The sequence below is a fragment of the Stegostoma tigrinum genome, chromosome 11, assembly GCF_030684315.1.
Source record: "Stegostoma tigrinum isolate sSteTig4 chromosome 11, sSteTig4.hap1, whole genome shotgun sequence".
Classification (NCBI taxonomy): domain Eukaryota; kingdom Metazoa; phylum Chordata; class Chondrichthyes; order Orectolobiformes; family Stegostomatidae; genus Stegostoma; species Stegostoma tigrinum.
Window position 1 is genome coordinate 24635699 of NC_081364.1, and position 21319 is coordinate 24657017.

General features: G+C 43.4%; 1 protein-coding gene across 1 annotated transcript in view; it reads left to right on the forward strand.

Annotated features, from left to right (window-relative positions):
- Positions 1-21319, forward strand: part of syn2b (synapsin IIb) — a 363486-nt gene that overhangs the window by 178177 nt on the left and 163990 nt on the right. Inside the window, exon 2 of the mRNA XM_048547347.2 lies at positions 15576-15633. Coding sequence (XP_048403304.1) covers positions 15576-15633 — 58 coding nt within the window. The remainder of the gene's footprint in view (positions 1-15575; positions 15634-21319) is intronic.

Consider the following 21319-nt stretch of genomic DNA (forward strand, 5'->3'; position numbering starts at 1 on the left):
ACAACAAATAATTTTCATATTGTATTTGATTACCTTTAAGCAGCTGCATTCTGACTGAGTACTATTTGCATATGGAATCAGTGTATGAATAATTATTCAGATGAAAAAAAATTCAAATTTAAGAAATCAAATATAAAATTCAAAGCAAAGTAGTGCAGTTGCTAGAGATCTGATATTAAAAACTGAACGTGCTGTGAAACCTAACACGTCTGGCACCTTGTTTGGAGAGATGCCACTTACATTGCCAGACCTGCTGAGCTTCTCCAGCACTTCCTGTGATTAATAAATATTCAAAAACGACAAGGAAGGCACTCTACAAAACCATTATATCGTCTTCATCTTCAAACTGAAGTCTTTCATATTCATTGTTTTGATACCTATCAGTAGTAGAATGTACATAAAACCTGTTGCCTGTGACAGCTTTTGTACAGGATAAAATACATTAATAATAGCTTTGGTTTTTTTATTTTAATAAATGACTATTTTTCAGTTTGAGAAACATTAGTCAGTTATCACTGACACATTTAAGGTGAAAATTGCAAGAGATCTTCCAATCCTTCTCCAATACAAGGGCATGACAAAGGATGGGAGGATATTAAATATTTTAGAGTCCATGTTTTGCATCTAGTATGATTGCTTCTGTGCTCTGATGAAGAGTCATACTGGATTCAAAACATTAACTCTCTAACATTTAATATTCTGTCATCTTTTGGCATGCCCATGTATTGAAGAAGGATTAGAAGATCTTTTCTGCTCACAGGTACTGCCATACCTGTTGAGTTTCTCGTTCATTTTCCATCCTTCAGTTTCCCAGCATCCACAGTATTTTTTTTTATTCAGTTGTTACATTTTAGTTCAAAAAACAGTGTAAAATCTCAACAATTATGGATCTGTCACTTTAACCTTGGTTGTGAGAATATGTTTAGAAAAGATATTCTGGGACAGATTTAGCACTCAGTTGTACAAATGTGGGTTAATCCAGGAAATCCAGCATAGATTTCTCGAGGTCAAACTGTGGTTAACTAATTTGATTGAGTTGTGTGATAAAGTAACAGAGATGGTTCATTTGAGTAATACTGTTGATGTGGTTACATAGATTTGAAGGGAAGGAAACAAAAAGAAATGGTGACGATTGTTTTTCAGATTTGAAGGATGGAGACCATGAGTTTCCTCATTAATCAGTACCATGACCACTGCTCTTCTTGATCTATATTAATGACCTAGATTTGGGATGCAATGCACAGTTTTAAAACTTACAGATGATGCAAAGTATCAGAGCCTTTTGAGCTGTGAGGGGGATGGTTGATCTCAAGAGGACATAAGCTGTGGAATGGTGGACATGTAGCAGGAAACATTTAATGTAATGAAGTGATGCACTTTGGTATCATGACTTGAGGAAACGTTAAACAAAATAGAACATAGAGTTCTCATGAGGGTACAGAAGCAATGGGGTCCAGACTTGTGCATGCACAAATCACCACAAGTTGAGAGAACACTAAGTAAGGCAAATAGGATCCTAGGCTTTATAAATAGAGCATTGCGTGTGAAGGCAAGGAACGTATGGTGAATTCTTATAGAACATTCAAACAACCTTAACAGAAACACTGGACAGAATTTTATAGGAGCCTGAATGATGTGGGATGCAATAAGAAATGCACCAGAATCTAGGGAGAAGTTCAGCAATGACTATATCAATGTCAGGAACAATTTGCTGCATCTTCTAGCCAGATTCCAAACGTTGAGACAAGACTCTTATTAGACAGTGATGAGTTACTCTTAAGAGCAATTATTGCTTGTCAATAACTTTATTAGCTGCACATCTTGCCTCATAAATATGAAAATTTCTACCATATCACCTGTTAGGAACAAACTGACCACCAAAAATTCTCAACATAGAAATCAGAACAGGTACCTGGCAACTTCAGCTCACCTTTTGCTCCAGAGGACCTCTATGTTGGACATTGGGCATAGTATCTCAAGGCACATTCCATACACAACCCAAACCACTGCACGTCCACAGATATTGGTATCTGACATATGCCAGACTCAAAGAACCCTTATGGTATTTCTCTGATCCATTGACAGTACTACCCTTCAATGCTGCAATGGTAACTATCTTTGTAATGTTGCAACAAGGATTCTGTGAGCTCAGGAATACACATCCAAGCTCATAAACTAGACCAGCTGTAATCACTGGCTTACTCACTTCCTCTCTCAGAGCTCGCTCACTTTGACACTGCCTGAATCCTCAGAGCATCACTGCCTTGCCTTGCTGTTTTGTGCCTTGCCTTTCAGTGGGAGATATTGCTGTACTTCCATGCCATTTACCGTAAGCACAAAGCCAGGAAGCTTCTCATGGTTGCCCGCAGTACTCAGTCAAGTAAAGAGAGATTGGCCTTTGCTCAGGGATCCTGGCACAGTAAGTTAAGGGCACGATCTGATACTAGTTCAGGGACTAAAATCCTGTATGTGGACTGTAATACTTAACTTTTAACTTTATTGCTTTATTTTTCTACTTTGTAACTAAGATTTTATACCTGGGTACCTTGTCCCGAAGATGGTGTCAGAAATGACAACTCTGCACACTTTTCGCTGTACTGCTGAATTTCTGTACTTGACAATAATTCTAATTCTAAGACCCAATCAGTCAGCTGCTTGGGACAGTCAGGGTCAGGGTGATCTCCATATAAGGGATGAGGATCTGGATGTCAGGTGACGCACTACCCATCTTGACTCTTTCTACCCTATTGTGGGCTGCTTTCCTTCAGATGGAGGCAGCCATAAAGGGATGCGAAATTAGTACTTTTGGTGCAGATGTGAAGGTGTCTGCAGTGAGTGAGTGGACAGTGCGGAGGGCACACAGTGTCAGTGGTATCAGGAGTAGGGGTGGGTGACAGTGAGTGAGAGAAGCTATTGCCATCAGTTGTGTTAGTGGTAGTACATAAACCTTGATGGGAGATGGGGGCTTAGATCAGCAGAGACAGAGTGAGTGTGAGGTATCAGAGAGAAGATAGTGGTACTACTGACAGAATGGAAAATGTCTTCTCCCTACATTGCTTCAGATGACTGAGACTCCACTGGCCTGGGTAACCATGACTAGGCTGGCATGAGCTAGCGCCATGTACTCCACTGCCAGTCATGTCAGAAAATGACATCATGGCTCTGCACCACCTTGCCCACCAGACCTCACAAAGTGGGGCAACGGTTCTCTTTCTGTGATAATGGGAACTGCAGATACTGGAGAATCCAAGATAACAAAGTGTGGAGCTGGATGAACACAGGAGGCCCAGCAGCATCTCAGGAGCACAAAAGCTGACGTTTCGGGCCTAGACCCTTCATCAGAGAGGGGGATGGGGAGAGGATTCTGAAATAAATAGAGAGAGGGGGGGAGGCAGACTGAAGATGGAGAGAAAAGAAAATAGGTGGAGAGGAGAGTATAGGTGGGGAGGTAGGGAGGCGATAGGTCAGTCCAGGGAAGACGGACAGGTCAAGGAGGCGGGATGAGGTTAGTAGGTAGGAAATGGAGGTGCGGCTTGGGGTGGGAGGAGGGGATAGGTGAGAGGAAGAACAGGTTAGGGAGGCAGAAACAGGCTGGGCTGGTTTTGAGATGCAGTGGGGGGAGGGGAGATTTTGAAGCTTGTGAAGTCCACATTGATACCTTTGGGCTGCAGGGTTCCCGTACATGTAATAATAATAAATCAAATCATCTATGACAATTATGATGACTTGCAATTGCACGTTATGCTTGTAACTCTTCTATTAAAACATAGGGAGAATACAATATAACTGTGAAAATATAAAACAAAGCATTGGGATGCGAAATTAGTACTTTTGGTGCAGATGTGAAGGTGTCTGCAGTGAGTGAGTGGACAGTGCGGAGGGCACACAGTGTCAGTGGTATCAGGAGTAGGGGTGGGTGACAGTGAGTGAGAGAAGCTATTGCCATCAGTTGTGTTAGTGGTAGTACATAAACCTTGATGGGAGATGGGGGCTTAGATCAGCAGAGACAGAGTGAGTGTGAGGTATCAGAGAGAAGATAGTGGTACTACTGACAGAATGGAAAATGTCTTCTCCCTACATTGCTTCAGATGACTGAGACTCCACTGGCCTGGGTAAGCATGACTAGGCTGGCATGAGCTAGCGCCATGTACTCCACTGCCAGTCATGTCAGAAAATGACATCATGGCTCTGCACCACCTTGCCCACCAGACCTCACAAAGTGGGGCAACGGTTCTCTTTCTGTGATAATGGGAACTGCAGATGCTGGAGAATCCAAGATAACAAAGTGTGGAGCTGGATGAACACAGCAGGCCCAGCAGCATCTCAGGAGCACAAAAGCTGACATTTTGGGCCTAGACCCTTCATCAGAGAGGGGGATAGGGTGAGGGTTCTGGAATAAATAGGGAGAGAGGGGGAGGCGGACCGAAGATGGAGAGAAAACAAGATAGGTGGAGAGGAGAGTATAGGCGGGGAGGTAGGGAGGGGATAGGTCAGTCCAGGGAAGACGGACAGGTCAAGGAGGTGGCATGAGGTTAGTAGGTAGGAGATGGAGGTGCGGCTTGGGGTGGAAGGAAGGGATGGGTGAGAGGAAGAACAGATTAGGGAGGCAGAGACAGGTAGGACTGGTTTTGGGATGCAGTGGGTGGAGGGGAAGAGCTGGGCTGGTTGTGTGGTGCAGTGGGGGGAGGGGACGAACTGGGCTGGTTTTGGGATGCGGTGGGGGAAGGGGAGATTTTGAAGCTGGTGAAGTCCACATTGATACCATTGGGCTGCAGGGTTCCCAGGCGGAATATGAGTTGCTGTTCCTACAACCTTCGGGTGGCATCATTGTGGAACTGCAGGAGGCCCATGATGGACATGTCATCTAAAGAAAGGGAGGGGGAGTGAAAATGGTTTGCGACTGGGAGGTGCAGTTGTTTATTGCGAACTGAGTGGAGGTGTTCTGCAAAGCGGTCCCCAAGCCTCCGCTTGGTTTCCCCAAAGTAGAGGAAGCCACACCGGGTACAGTGGATGCAGTATACCACATTGGCAGATGTGCAGGTGAACCTCTGCTTAATGTGGAAAGTCATCTTGGGGCCTGGGATGGGGTGAGGGAGGAGGTGTGGGGGCAAGTGGAGCATTTCATGCGGTTGCAGGGGAAGGTGCCGGGTGTGGTGGGGTTGGAGGGCAGTGTGGAGCAAACAAGGGAGTCACGGAGAGAGTGGTCTCTCCAGAAAGCAGACAGGGGTGGGGATGGAAAAATGTCTTGGGTGGTGGGGTCGGATTGTAGATGGCGGAAGTGTCGGAGGATGATGCGTTGTATCCGGAGGTTGATGGGGTGGTGTGTGAGAACGAGGGGGATCCTCTTGGGGCGGTTGTGGCGGGGGCGGGGTGTGAGGGATGTGTTGCGGGAAATGCGGGAGACGCGGTCAAGGGTGTTCTCGACCACTGTGGGGGGAAAGTTGCGGTCCTTGAAGAACTTGGACATCGGGATGTGCGGGAGTGGAATGCCTCATCGTGGGAGCAGATGCGGCGGAGGCGGAGATATTGGGAATAGGGGATGGAATTTTTGCAGTAGGGTGGGTGGGAGGAGGTGTATTCTAGGTAGCTGTGGGAGTCGGTGGGCTTGAAATGGACATCAGTTACAAGCTGGTTGCCTGAGATGGAGACTGAGAGATCCAGGAAGGTGAGGGATGTGCTGGAGATGGCCCAGGTGAACTGAAGGTTGGGGTGGAAGGTATTGGTGAAGTGGATGAACTGATCGAGCTCCTCTGGGGAGCAAGAGGCGGCGCCGATACAGTCATCAATGTAACAGAGGCAGAGGTGGGGTTTGGGGCCTGTGTAGGTGTGGAAGAGGGACTGTTCCACGTAACCTACAAAGAGGCAGGCATAGCTGGGGCCCATGCGGGTGCCCATGGCCACCCCCTTAGACTGTAGGAAGTGGGAGGAATCGAAAGAGAAGTTGTTGAGGGGAGGACGAGTTCGGCTAGGCGGATGAGGGTGTCGGTGGAGGGGGACTGGTCGGGCCTGCGGGACAGGAAGAAGCGGAGGGCCTTGAGGCCATCTGCATGCGGAATGCAGGTGTATAGGGACTGGACGTCCATGCTGAAAATGAGGTGTTGGGGGCCAGGGAATTGGAAGTCCTGGAGGAGGTGGAGGGCGTGGGTGGTGTCACGGACATAGGTGGGGAGTTCCTGGATCGAAGGGGAGAAAATGGAGTCCAGATAGGTGGAGATGAGTTCGGTGGGGCAGGAGCAGGCTGAGACGATGGGTCGACCAGGGCAGGCAGGTTTGTGGATTTTGGGAAGGAGATAGAAACGGGCTGTGCGGGGTTGGGGAACAATGAGGTTGGAGGCTGTGGGTGGGAGGTCCCCTGAGGTGATGAGGTCATGAATGGTGTTGGAGATGATGGTTTGGTGCTCGAGTGTGGGGTCATGATCGAGGGGGCGGTAGGAGGTGGTGTTGGAGAGTTGGCGTCTGGCCTCGGCGATGTAGAGGTTAGTACGCCATACTACCACTGCGCCACCCTTGTCTGCGGGTTTGATGGTGACCACATTTGTTATCTTGGGTTCTCTTTCTGTGCTATGTCCAGGCCTGATTCAGACTATTATCAATTGCCTAGCTGCTGAATGTCCTTTTAAAGATGGTGCCAGATCATTTTGGGATATCTTGGCTGTGGCGTGTTGGTTTGGGTTCAGTGATTGATAGAAAAGAGTGAGAATCAAATGAGAGGTGTACCATAGGGTCTGCCTGTTGTTACTGAGGCTGATTTGATAACGTGTGATGAGAAATATTCCCAGGTGTCACAGACAGAAACTTGCGAAGCTGCCAAAAAACTTTAAACTCAGACCTTTGTGTTCAGTCATGGGCGTCACACTTTAGAAAGCATATGAAGGCATTGGAGATGGTGGAGCAAGGATTTACAAGCATGGCTATGGAGATGGGAAACTTCCTTTACTTAGGTCACTTAGAGAACCTGTTGTTGTTCTCCTTAGAGAAGAGGTAATTGAGAGGAAATTTCATAGACGTGTTTAAGATCATGAGGGCACTGGAGAGTGTAATCACAGGTGGACAGGGTAGTGAAGAAGGCATTTATCATGCTGGCCTTCATCAGTCAAACCATTGAGTATAGGAGCTGGGATGTTATGTTACAATTGTGTCAGTCATTGGTGAGGCTGCACTTGAAGTATTGTGCACAGTTTTGGTCACCCTGTTCTCGGAAAGACATTGTTAAACTGGAAAGTGTGCAAAGAATATACATGAAGATGTTGCCAGGAGTAGTAGTCCTGACTTATAGGGAGAGGTTGGTCAGGATAGGACTTTATTCCTTGGAATCTAAGAGAGTGAGGAGTGACCTTATTGAGGTATATAAAATCCACGAGGGGCATAGATACAATGAATGCATTCGGTCTTTTTCCCAGGGTTGGGGAATTGAAAGCCGGGGGCATAGGTTTAAGGTGAGAGGGGAAAGATTTAAGAAGGACCTGAGGGGCAACTTCTTCACACGGAGAGTGGTACATATATGGTATGGGCTCCCCAACAAAGTAGTTGAGGCAGGTACAATAGCAACATTTAAAAAATATTTGGATAGTTACATAGAGATAGCAAGAACTGCTGATTCTGGAGTCAGAGCTAACACAGTGTGGAGCTGGAGGAGCACAGCAGGCCTGGAAGCATCAGAGGAGCAGGAATGTTGACGCGTTTGGTCAGAACACCGAAACATCAGCTTTCCTGTCCCTCTGATGCTGCCTGGCCTGCTGTGTTCCTCCACTCCACACTGTGTTGTCGCTGGATAGGTACATGGATAGGAAGAGTTTAGAGGAATGTGGACCAAAAGCAGACAATTGGAACTAGCTGAGTAGGCACCATGGTCAGATGGACCAGCTTGGGCCAAAGGGTCTGTTTCCATGCTGTATTACTCTATGACTCTATGACGCTATGTGTAAACGGTGCTAAATTTTTCAGGCAAGCTGAGGTTGAAAGTCACCCCAGTGAGTTTTATTGAATAACATGTAAATTACTACAGTATTTCCACTGATGTAATTGTGGCAGATAGTTACAAAGAGTAGAACAGTGCTGGTTTGTAAAGAAAGCTCCTTAGTGAGTAGTGTTACTGCAGACATTAAATGTTTTATGAAATCAATCAAGAAATAGGTACAAAAAACCCAGAAATTCCTGGGAAAAGTCAGTAGCTCTGGCAGTACTTGTGGAGAGAAAGCAGAATTAACATTTTGTTTCAAATAGCCTTTCTTCAGACCTTAAAAAGCTTTGAATAAGGGCCAGTGGATCCAAAATCTTAATTCTGCATTCTCTCTGCAAATGCTGCCAGACCTGCTGGGTTTTCCTAGCAATTTCTATTTTTGGTTCTGATTTCCAGCATCCACAGCTGCTTTTTTCTTTGCCAAGAAATAGGTGCATTTGGATGGCGCTATGTAATCCAAAATTTCCGTGGCCCTCTGGAGATTTTCGCATATGTTCACAAATTTCACTGTCACGTCATTAAAGACCTTCGCATGCAAAAAAACCCTGACACATTTCCTGAAAAAGTATTGGTCGGTTCCCATAGTCAACTCATTTCTTTATTCTTGATATTTTTTCTAGATCTGTAAGATATTCTCCTCATTTTAAACTAAGGGTTTATTTTTGTCTCACTAGTCAATCTATACAGTAAAGCGAAGGTGTCGTGAGCCCACATCGTAATTCAAGAGAGCGGGTAAACAATAGTGGAAAATTGGGACATGAAATTGTTGAGCTCAGATCACGTTTTATTTATGAAGATGGTCTTTTATTTCTGAAAAAAGCAACTGGACTCAGAATCAACATAACTGGTGGAAGAACATCCAGTGAGGAAATGCAAATTTAAATCCATATTTAGCATTCACAGAATGTATTAAAATAGAAACTCCAAGCACTTTCATGTATTCAATACAGAACTTTATTTAAGGAAAGTCCTTTGACAAGGAAAATTGCAATGATTGCATTTTGGCCATAAATAATATGCTACTGCGTCACTGCTTGCGTACCTCGGCCCACAGCTGCTTATTGTGAGTCAGGCATTCCCAATTATTTACCAGGAGTTCTGAGCAGTTGATTTCTGGAACCTCTAAACCAGCAAAAGAAACACTTCTATTGGTAAAATATCCAATATAACTCAGTGACTGTGATCCATGACCTCACAGAACCTCAAGCATGTTAATGGTGCTTTACCACAAGCAGCCTGAAAATCTGCGAAAGTTGAATATTTTCAGCTGGGGAGGTTTACTTGGAAATGTTGGCTGGGGCTAATTGTGCCTTTATTTAATCTGGGATGATTTCTCAATGGATATTCAAGTCCACATAATGTGGGGTTTATAGGCCAAGGCAAATAGTACCAGCATAATGCTGCTGTTTAAGATAGAATTTCAAACTTGCATTAGAATGATAAAGTTGTAGAAGTTAAACAGTCTTTTGATTCCAGAGACTGAGGGCTGAATTTTACCTAAAAAAAAACCCTGAATGCAGTTGGAAGCCTGCTAGCAGTCTGGAACCCATACATAACTGAAGCTAAGCTTTGCCAAATGACATTAAATTCACCACAGTATTAGCATCCTGCTTCCAGGTTTCTCAACCATTTGAGGAGGTGAGGATGTGGTGATAGTATCACTGGACTGATAAGCTAGAGGACAAGGCTAATGGTCTTGGGAACACATTTTCAAAGCCTACCACAGTAGCTGACTAATTAAAAATAGAAAGTGTGGAGAAACTCAGCAGGTTTGGCAGCATCAGTGGAAAGAGAAACAAAGTTAATGTTTTCAGTCCACTGTAACTGTTCTTCAGAATGATAGATTTCTGAGGTGGAGTCATGTTGGACTGAAAATATTAACTCCCCTTCTCTGTCTACTAATGCTGTCAGACATGCTGAGTTTCTCCAGCTTTCTCTGCTCTTATCTTAGATTTTCAATATCTGAGCTTTTTTTTACAGTAGCTCATGGAACTTACATTTAATTTGTTATATTCACTGGAATTAAAAACTGGTCTCAGCAGTAGTGACTATAAAGCTATTGACAATTGTTGTAAAAATCCATCTGGTTCATTAAGGTGTTTTAGAGAAAGGAATCTGCCATATTTTACCTGGTCTGGCCTACATGTGACTCCAGAGCCACAGCATCGTGTTTGACACTTAACCACCCTCTGAAATGGTTTAGTCTGTCATTCAGTTCAAGGGAAATTAGAGATAGGCAATAAGTGTTGGCTTTGCGGGTGATGTCCTTGTGAAATAATAAATTTAAAGAAAAACGATAAGTCAAGAAAATGATTGATATATGACTATTGTACATTATTATTTAAGATTAGTACTCTTTGTTAACTGCTGTCCCAGATGGTGTGCAGTTTTGCTGTTTACTGGAGTCTTTTCATCAATTCAGTATTGCATCTGTTGTCGCTGAAATCCCTGTGCCATGTTATTGTCTGCATTTTGAGTCCAAAATCCTATCCGAATATGTCTGCTTCAATTTCTTCAACAGATTATGACTTGTGAGTTATGTTCGTGCTGTGTTTACACAAGTCAAATGTCTAGCTGTTGGAGGACATTGATCATCTGTTATCCAGTTGGTGCCAAAAAGTGATTTACACTGCATCTGTATTAAATTTTTAAAAAAGATGTTCTCATTTTCATAAAACCCACAGAAGCTTGATTATAATTCATGACAGTCCGATCACTGGCCAGCTGATACAATTCACTGTTTAACATTAATTTCTGTGGTTATTACTGCTAATCGTTCTCAGAGTAGGTTTGCTAATGGGCTATAATTATCAAACCATACATGCATGGTTCTAGGACAGTGATTCCATTTTGGTGATCAGCTGCTGGCAAGACATTTTTGATGACCTGGGCACAATATATTTTTACGAACAATTGTTTGACTTTAATATCACTGACAGACTGTTGCTGTGGAAGCAAAAATTATATGAAATGGATACTTTGAAAACTAAACTCATAGTGAGGCATGAGGCATGACTTTGTAAAAAAATCATTGAATTTGTTCCAAAATTACTAAAACCTGGCAGAAAATCACTTTCAAATCCCTTTAGGATTGCATTGTAATTTTGAAGTTTATTTCTTTCATTTACTCAGGAGACACTGTTGATCATTAATGTCAGCATCAATAAAATTATGGCGATCAATATCGGTCAATCTGTCCAGTGCTAGATTTATAATGATCCTGCAAAATACTAGATGCATGAAGGAGAAGTAGTGTTAAAACGTAGGAGCCAGTGAATCCTTAGTAGTAAGCTATTTAATTCTGTTTGTAAATTCTTGATAAATAGGCATTGCTTCTTTGTTAATATTGAAAGACTTTTAGTCAGAGGAGCCCAAATTTCCTTTTTTAAGAATTGTTTCATCATACCCACTCCCAGGATGGAACAGAAGGAATATCATATGTGTATCTAAATGACTTTAATGCCAAATGTTGAAATTGCAAAATATCTGCTTTGTGTTTACGAAAGATTAAACACAGAATGTACCTAATGCTCTAAATGAGCATTATAATATACAATTTGGCCTTAAACTACTGGTTACTGTAGATAGAAAATACAGTAGTATGTAAATTGTAGTCAAGGGTCAGAAGCAATGTAAGCAGTGAAGATGGAACCAAAATACATTTTATTGTGTCCTGTTAATGCTATTGAATATTAAATTTTGATGCCATCAAAAGGTTCCTGGCCCAATAATTATACACTGCTGTTACAATTGGACAGTTTTATTAATTTTGCAAAATTCATTGTTACCCTTGACTGGTGGGGTGAAATACGTGTATTTGTGCATTTATGCCTTCCTGCATTTTGTTGTATTTCTTTTGTATTAAACTGTCTGCAAATTTTGAAATTGTGCTTTCAAATCTTGAGTCCAAATCTTTAATGTAAATTTGAACAACAGTAGTCCCAGAACTGATCCCTGTGGAACACTACCCACTTTTTGTCAATCTAAGCCTCTATCCCTAACCACTACTCTCTATTTTCTGTTTTGTAGCCAATTTGCTATCCATTCTGCCACTTATCCCATGATTCCATGTACTTAATTTTATTTATGCCCCAAGCCTTCATTCTGACTTGCCATTTGGAGTTGTATCAAAGAAACTTTGAAAATGCAAAGATACTTTATTAAAATTTTTTACCAAGATGTGGGAGTTTCTGCATGGGCAGCATTTATTGCCCATACAACAGTTAAGAGTTAATCACATTGCTGTGGGTCTGGAGTCACATATAGACCAGAGCGTGAAAGGAAGTCAGGTTCCTTCCCTAAAGGATATTAGTGAACCAGATGGGGTTTTCCCCCCAAAAGTCAACAGTGAATTCATGATCATCATTAAATTCTTAATTCCAGATGTTTTATTGAATTCAAATTCTACCATCTAGTGTGACAGGGTTTGAACCCATGACCCCAGAATGTTATCTGGGTCTCTGGATTAACAGTCCAGTGATAATATCACTAGGCCATCACCTTCCCCCTTGAATACAGTGTATTACATTTAATATATGATCCTCTTTCTGATATTTCTTAAAAACATTCAAGAGATTGGTCAAGAATGTTTATAATCCTTATGTTATCTGTTTCCTAACTCCTATTCCTATGCACGTTGAAATCTAACTGAGCAAATGGGGTTTATCCTCCATTTCAGTCTCAAATGTCTTGGTATATATTTAAATCTTTTCTAATGTCATGGCTATCTTGTTAATTTTATTGGTAATTACATAGACAAAGTGAGACTTCAATGATTTTGCTATTTTGCTGAATTGCCTGTGAATTTATCTTACATATCCTTCAATGACTGAAACCTCAATGTTCCTTCAGAGTTGTGCAGTGACACAGCACCTCAGAATGTAGCAAGCAGTGCAATGGAAAGGCCCCGCAGAACAAAAGATCATTCCCATTCCAAATTGAGTTTATTTTATCGTAATGCCTGTAAAATAATTATAGAAGCAAGAAGGATTTATGAAATTAAACTATCAAGGAAATATGAAACATAGAGCAGATTATTTTTACTTCATTGCTAATCTCTTCGCAGTCCTTTTTTTCTCTTACTCTCCTTTATCACCTGTATTATTATTGATGTCTTTTTCTTTGGTTGTAATTCTCCCTTTTTCTCTTTATTCATCCCTGGTTGGTACCAGCTAGCTTGATCCTTTTTTTTAAGACCAGTATATTTCTCTTGGATCTGATTGATCATTGTTTCAAATATATTTCATTGCTATTCGTTTCCTTTTCCATTTTTTCCGCAATTTATCTTGTCTGGTTACATCTTAGCCCCTCAAAATTATTATTTTTCCAATCTGTAAGGGTATTTTTTTGCTCGACTGACTTATCCTTATGACTGACTGATCTTTTTGAATTATTACCTTAAACCTTATTATATTATGGTCATTGTGTCCTTGACGTTTCTGTATGCTTACTTTCCTAATTCACTCTAATTAATTTCCTATTTTGAACTCCAGTAATGATACTGGCTTGCTGAAATGCTCATGTCCTGCTTAAGAAACGAGGCATGAACTCCATTCCCTATTCTTTCTTCTTCAATCCCTCCTAGCTAGTTTATTTCATGAAAATCTTTCTTTATTATTATTCTATGTGGTTTACTCCTTCCATCGATTTGCCTTTGAATTTTTTTTCACTCCCCTACTTACCTTCCACTGTTATATGGTCTGAGGTTTGCCCCTATTAATGTAATAAATCTCTTTATTGCCCAGAAGGCAGTTAAAAGTCAACCATATCACTGTGGGTCTGGAGTCATGTGTAGGCCAGACCAATTGAGAATGACAGTTTCCTTCCTTAATGGATGTTAGTGAACCAGATAGGTTTTTTTTCAAACAATAAACAGTGATTTTATAGATAGTAGGAATTGCCGATGCTGGAGAATCTGAAATAACAAGGTATAGAGCTGGATGAACACAGCAGGCCAAGCAGCATCAGAGGAGCAGGAAAGCTGACGTTTCGAGCCTAGATCCTTCTTCAGAAAATTTCATAGTCATCATTAGACTCTTAATTCTTGAGTTTCGCAGAATTTCAATTCCACCATCTGCCATGGCAGGATTCAGACCTGGGTCCCCAGATCATTACTAAATAAAAACCAAAAGAACGGCGGATGCTACAAATCAGGAACAAAAACAAAGTTGCTGGAAAAGCTCAGCAGGTCTGGCAGCATCTGTGAAGGAGAAAACCGAGTTAATGTTTCGGGTCCGGTGACCCTTCCTCAGAACTGGTGATGACTGGGAAAATGTCTGTTTATATGCAGAAAATAGGGCGGGGGTGGGGTAGGGTTTAAACGATAGGATAGAGCCCCAAGAGAGAGAAAGACAGTTGGACAGACAAAGGAGTTGCTAACGATCCGGCTGGGAGGGTGAATAGTTGTTAATGGGGACTCATTCATTCAACTATTCACCCTCCCAGCCTGATCGTTAGCAACTCCTTTGTCTGTCCAACTGTCTTTCTCTCTCTTTGGCCTCTATCCTATCAATTACTCCCTACCCCACCCACCTCCCTATTTTCTCCATACAAACTGACGTTTTCCCAGCTAGCATCAGTTCTGAGGAAGGGTCACCGGGCTCAAAACATTAACTCTGTTTTCTCCTTCACAGATGCTGCCAGGCCTGCTGAGCTTTTCCAGCAACTTTGTTTTTGTCCCGAGATCATTACTTGTGTGTTTGACCTGGTAGCACCACAAGGCCATTGCCTCCCCTTCTATCGTAATATTAGCTATGTCCTTTTTTTTTTACTAGCATTGTGTCATCTTCAATCAATATAACTTGGCCACCCTCCCATCTTCCTTTTCTATTTCCTTCAATGTAGGCCAAGCGCTGGAAAATGGAATTAGAATAGATTGAGATAATACTGTGCGGAGCTGGAGGACCACAGTAGGTCAGGTAGCATCAGAGGAGGAGGAAAGTTGGCATTTCGGGTCGGGACCCTTCTTCTGAAAGAGGGTCCTGATCCGAAACATCAACTTTCCTTCTCCTCTGATGCTGCCTGGCCTACTGTATTCCTCTAACTCCATGCAGTATTGTCTTTGACTTCAGCATCTACCGTTTTTGCTATCTCTTAGAATAGATAAATATGTGATGACTAGTGCAGACATAATGGGCTTAAGAGCAGTTATTGCTGTAAAAACTCAATGATTCTATTTCTGCCAGGTTGTTTCTTTCTTAAACCATATTTTCATGACCTAGACTGCATCTGGCTATTCATAATGAATTATTACCTCCAATTCCCTGCAACTTAATTTGTCCTCATTAATTGCTTCCTTTGCTTTATTTTTAGCAGCCATTACATACCTATATCTCATAATTGTAAGTGTTCCCTGACCCTTTACGTTACCACTTTTGATTAGCTTGGCCTGACTTTAACTCTCATCTCCTCCTTCTTTTATTTGCAGGCTGTCTGATTTCTAGTGGTCCCTTCTCCAAATTATTTATGCCCTGTGGGTTTGACATGACACTCGAACTGTAAAGCAGAATACCAGATGGTCTAAGCATGTTTTGAGAAGATAACAATATTGTTTAAATATTACATAAGATGATTAAAGTCTAATTGATGATTAATTTCTAATTTTATTTTTTCTTAGGGCGAAACTGTTCCGTGGGAAAAAAGTCCATGGAGAATATGATATCAGAGTGGAACAGGTTGGTTTTTTTTCTCTCTAGTTTCAAAGCTGTTCTTGAGTACCATGCAGCATATGTGGGTTGTGATTAATGTTTCTGTATAATAGTCTAACTTTCTGCTGTAAAATGTTAACCTGCATGGGTAATAAGTTGGCATTTAATAGAATTCCATTTTTGGCATTTTCTTGCTATTCAGCACATTGATTAAACATCTAACCCTTATACAACTGGATTGAATAGTAAAGATTGAGGAGCCATCATTTGTAAATAGCAATTTTCCATACTAGGTGGCAACAAACAATGGTATTCGGAGATCAACAGTCGGAACTCAAATAACGACAATTTCCTCCAATTGCCAGCACAGTGGAAGATGAAAATGTACATTACATTTAGTTTGTGAAAATGCAAATGATCTTGATAATATGCCAAACAAATAATGAATGATGTGTAAAATCTGTCAATCCTTATACAAGTTACCTAGTTTTAGATGTTTGCTTTGGTAATTTCATAACACAGTCTTGGTTTCTTCGTATGACTTCCTTAATCTTTCTACAAAACAGCAAATATTGATATCAAAAAAAAGGACAATAAGCCAGTAATAATTGCCAGTGATATCAATCATAAATGTTTAATAAGTTTATGTGGTATTCTTCTGTGTGTCAGTTTATCTGAATTATTAATCTGTTTACTCATAAACATCTTATAAAAATATTTTTGACTTCTCAGCTAATATCAATAATAGTAATTTCTAACTTAATACCTCACACAAGGAGCTCAAGGTTGTCTTTCTTTATGTAATTTGAAGTAAATGTAGTATAAAATACTTCTTTCAGTATTTCTCTGACACCTGCTTGTTAATATTTTGGCCATTGCATTCAAGTTTATATTGTTGATTCTATTTAATCAACAAAGGAACTCCCCTTGCACAGGGATAGTAGGAACTGCAGATGCTGGAGAATCTGAGATAACAAAGTGTAGAGCTGGATGAACACAGCAGGCCAAGCAGCTTCAGAGGAGCAGGAAGGCTGACATTTTGGGCCTGGCCTGAAGAAGGGCCTAGGCCTGAACGGTCAGCCTTCCTGCTCCTCTGATGCTGTTTGGCCTGCTGTGTTCATCCAGCTCTACACCTTTTTACTCCCCTGCACAGGAGTCTGTTTTGTCTTTTGCTTGCCCTGTCATCAGGCCACACTGGTAAACCAGTGAGGCAACCAAAACGTTTCCGCAGTTTTGAAGCTGTGGTGTGTTTTATATTCACCATGTCAGCTACAGGGGACCAAGTAGGTCTCTCTGACCAGCTCATCACGTTTGAAAAGGAAGTCAGACTAGCTGTGCAATTGCAAAGGCGCCTTATAGATGTAGGGTCATGTTTTACCATTGTGAATAATGGTGTCCCAAAGCAACAACAACCCTGATCATTTTTATGGTGACCTCCTGCCCCTCTGAGATCCACAAAATTCTGTTATCTTATCCCTTTGCTGGTTCTGTCACCTTTCATCGCCATTGGATTTAGTTGAAGCCTGTAGCGCAGTGATTCTTACCTCATGCACATATACAAGCAGTAGGACTCCAGTTTCTGTTCTAAAAAGAACCAATTACCTTTAATGGGTTGGCAGGTGAACCCCATTTAAAACAGAATCAACCTCATTGTTGATGGTAATGGGCAGTAAAGCTACCAATTTCATTTTGAGGCTGATGTTTCCTTGTTAATGCCAGGCAGAGTTAATGAAAATTGACCCAATGACTGATACAGAGGCAAAATCTGTGTACACTGATAAAACTTATGGTTTTTCTGCAATAGAACATCCAGTAGCATCCACTGATCATTAGCATGCACCCTGTACATTAAGGTTTCTGGATTGATAGCTCTGAAAACTGCCCAAAATGTGAACTGATAATGTTGTAACAAGGATTCCACAGCACCCAGGTGAATAGGACAAGCAACTAGGTATCCCTTTAAGCAAACTAATTGAGGAAGTGAGAAATGAACGGTATTAGGACAGAAAAGAAACCAAAAATTAGAACAAGGGTATTCAGTGCCAAATCAGGTACAGAATGATAAATAAATAGGGAGATAGTAAGATTGGATTAAAAATGTAAGAACAAAGAGACAGCAAGGGAAACTACTTAAACAATTAATGCTTGAAATAATGTATATTCACACTCATAAGAGTTAACTTTCAATGCTGCAGAGAATGATTGGCAGCAAATAATGCTGATATTAGCATTAACAGAGAAATTCAGATTGAAATACTTTGATTTCCAGACCGTGCTAGGCTGTATCTACCAAGCAAATACTTCAAATTGTGGGAACAAATTACTGCAGATGGTGGAATCAGTGGAGTCAGTTCGGAAAACAAAAAATGCTAGAGATCACGGCTGGTCAGGCAGCATCCATGGGGAGAGAGGAAGCTAATGTCTCGAATCAAGATAACCCTTCATCAGAGCTGAAGTGAAGTCTGGAGGGGACAGCATTTATGCGAGGGTGGTGCTGGTGGGGGGTGTGGGTCGCAGTAGTAGGTGCAGGGTCCTGATGGAAAAAAGATGTTGATAGTTCCGATTAGGTACCTCCCCGCCCCACATAGATGCTGTTCCCTCCACACTTGACTTTGGCTCTGATGAAGAGTCATCGATACTCAAAATGTTGGCTTGCTGTCTCTCCATGGATGCTGCCTGACTTGCTGTGATCTCCAGCATTGGATGTTTTCAAGCAAATACTTCATACTGTTCAATGCAGTTCAGTGGAGAAACTGTTCTTAGTTGAGGGGTAGACAGCAAGATGCTATTTTCACAAACTTCACGTCAGAGCTCAACACCTTGGGTCTTTTAAAATTTAACTGGGACATCTGTCCTTGCCTCAAGTTGCTGTACTAGTCGTGCATAAATAACAGAAATGTGAGTATTTTCATCATTAGATTGAGAGCAAAACCTGGGCCATTACATAGAATCTAAAGGGCACGAGCAGCTTTTCTGTATACGTGCTAGTTTGAAGAATAGCAGCTTGTTTTCCGCTTGGGGACCGTGCAGCTTTGGGGACTCGACGTCAACTTAAATAACTTCAGAGCCTGATTTCACCCTTCCATGTTTTTCAGCCACCAAGCTTTTATGATATGGCCTGCTTTTAGCACAGCTAACCCATTTCCACTGCTCTCAGACCGTTACATCACATTACATAGAGTCACATAGCACAGAAGCAAAATCTTCAGTCCAACCAGTCCATGTCAACCATAACCCCACAATAAATAAGTTCCACTTGTCTGCGCTTGGCCCACAATCCTCCAGACCTTTCTTATTCATGTATTTTTCCAAATGTCTTTTAAACCTTGTGACTATACCCGTATCCACCACTTCCTCTGGAAGCTCATTCTACACGTGAATCATTCTCTGTGTAAAACAGTTGCCCCTCATCTCTTCTTTCAATCTTTCTCCTCTCACCTCAAATATATGCCCTCTGCCTTAAAATCCCCCACCCTAGGGGAAAGACACCAGCCTTCACCTTTTCCATACCCCTCATAATTTTATAAACATTATAAGGTTCTGGATGTGAGTTTGCTCGCTGAGCTGGAAGGTTAGTTTTCAGACATTTCGTCACCATTCTAGGTAACATCATCAGTGAGCCTCCAACAAAGCGCTGGTGTTATGTCCCGCTTTTAATTTATCTGTTGATGGAGTTCCGGTTGGAACTCAACAAACATCAACAAACACATTGATTTGGAGCCAATCTACCATCCTCTGAGAAAAAGAACAGGAAATGACATCACCAATGCAGGAAATGACATCACCAATCCAAGGAAACCTAAACAGATAAATAGAAAGCTGGACATAACACCAGCGCTTCGTCGGAGGCTCACTGATGATGTTACCTAGAATGGTGACAAAACATCTGGGAACAAACCGGCAAGCTCAGTGAACTAGCTTACATCTCGAACACAATAAAGACCCACTCTCTTGTGGACCGAGAGGACGAGAGTGCTATCTTGGAGGTGAAAGGAGGACGTCAGGTTGGCTGTGCACCCTTGCGACCAGTGGATCTTAATGCTGGCTTCGGCCTAACGCTGGTTCAGGGGAGGAGCCAACCTGCAACGATGGCTGCGGCAAGTGCTCGTGCCCCAGGTCAGGGGGTCCGGAACACCATCTGTGTTTCCGTAAAGAAGGTGGATGAAGGTGCACCTGTGGACCGCACCTTCTTCGTGAAGAGGGTCCTTTTGGACTGTTGCGGGTTCACTGCTGCGGACATTTACTGCCTGCAGGATTTCCCCGGAGGAGGTTTTTACGACGTGACCTTCCGGAGTGCCAAGCTTTGCGAGCGCTTCCTGGAGGTTTTCAAGGAGAAAGGAGGTGAGGGCCCCCTCTCTGTATTGACCGCTGTCCCACTGTTTGTGATGCCAGCACAGAGGAGCTGTATGGTGACTGTACACATGTACAACCCGCATGTGCCAGCAGTTGATGTCCTGACCTTCCTCGGAAGGTATGTGAAGGTGGAAGGGGACCTAACTGACATCGTGGACCCCTTTGGCATCTGGACGAGTAAGAGGCAGGTCAAGGTGACGCTGAGGATGGGCGCAGACGGGAATATCGCACATCCACCGTCCAGCTTCGCGATCGGCGGGAGCAGGGGCTACCTGACCTATGCAGGGCAACGTAAAGTCTGCCATGCCTGTGGTAGGTCAGGTCACGTGGCGGCCGACTGCAAAGCCACCATCTGCAGGGAGGAGGGACACCTTGCAAAGGATTGCCCACGAGAGAGAAGCTGCAACCTTTGCGGGGAAGCGGGCCACTTCTATAGGGCATGCCCGCAGCGGGGTGCCACCTACGCCCAGGTCGCCGGCAGGGGAAATGCGGGGCCAGCCCCCCCGGAGGAGGGGAAGGCAGCAGGGCCCAGCAAGGACCCCACTAATGTGCCGGAGGGCCAGGCCGTGCAGGATGGGCCCGAGGCCAGCAAAGCACCCCTGCAGGCTCCGATCCCCCCCGACAACCTGGAGCCAATGGCGGCGGCGACAGGCGACCCAGGGGAGTGGACAACAGTCCGGAAAGCGAGGAGGAAGGTGCGTCGACGGGCCCAGGAACCGCAACAATCAGGCGGGAAGAGGCAGCTACAGGGGGGCTATAAGAGCTCCTCTGACGTGGAGGATTCGGAGAGGGCCCACCCGAAGCAGAAGTTAAAGGTCTCGAGGGGGAAGGAAAGCAGCACCCCGCTTCCAGGTGATGGGAGGCGTCCTGAGGCTCACTCCGACACCCAGTCAAGTGCCGCTGGAGCACTGGAGGGCCCCCCGGAACTTCCAGGCGGGAAGGAGGAAACAGCGCGTCCCCAGCCTGACCCGGAGCCGGACCCTCCTGCCTCCGCACCCCTGACGGGGGGATGCCACCCGGAAGGCAGCACGGGCGGTTTCCTGAGCCCGGAGAGCGTCCAGCAGTTAGCCCGGGCAATGGGCATGAAGGGACAGATGGAGGGGCTGGACCTTGGACGTGGGGAGGGTACTGCGGTCACTGCCCACAATGGGGGTACGAATTGCGAGCATTAATGTGCGTAGCGTCAAGTCAACCGCGAGATGTGTGTCCACGTTGGCCTACCTGACCACCATCAAGGCGGACCTCCTGTTTCTGCAGGAGTGCGGGATACCGCACCTCGGCAGGTACGGGAAATGGTCTGGCGCCTGGACCTGTGGGCCTTCAATCTGGTCGGGGGGTAACGACTGTTGGTCCTCGGGCC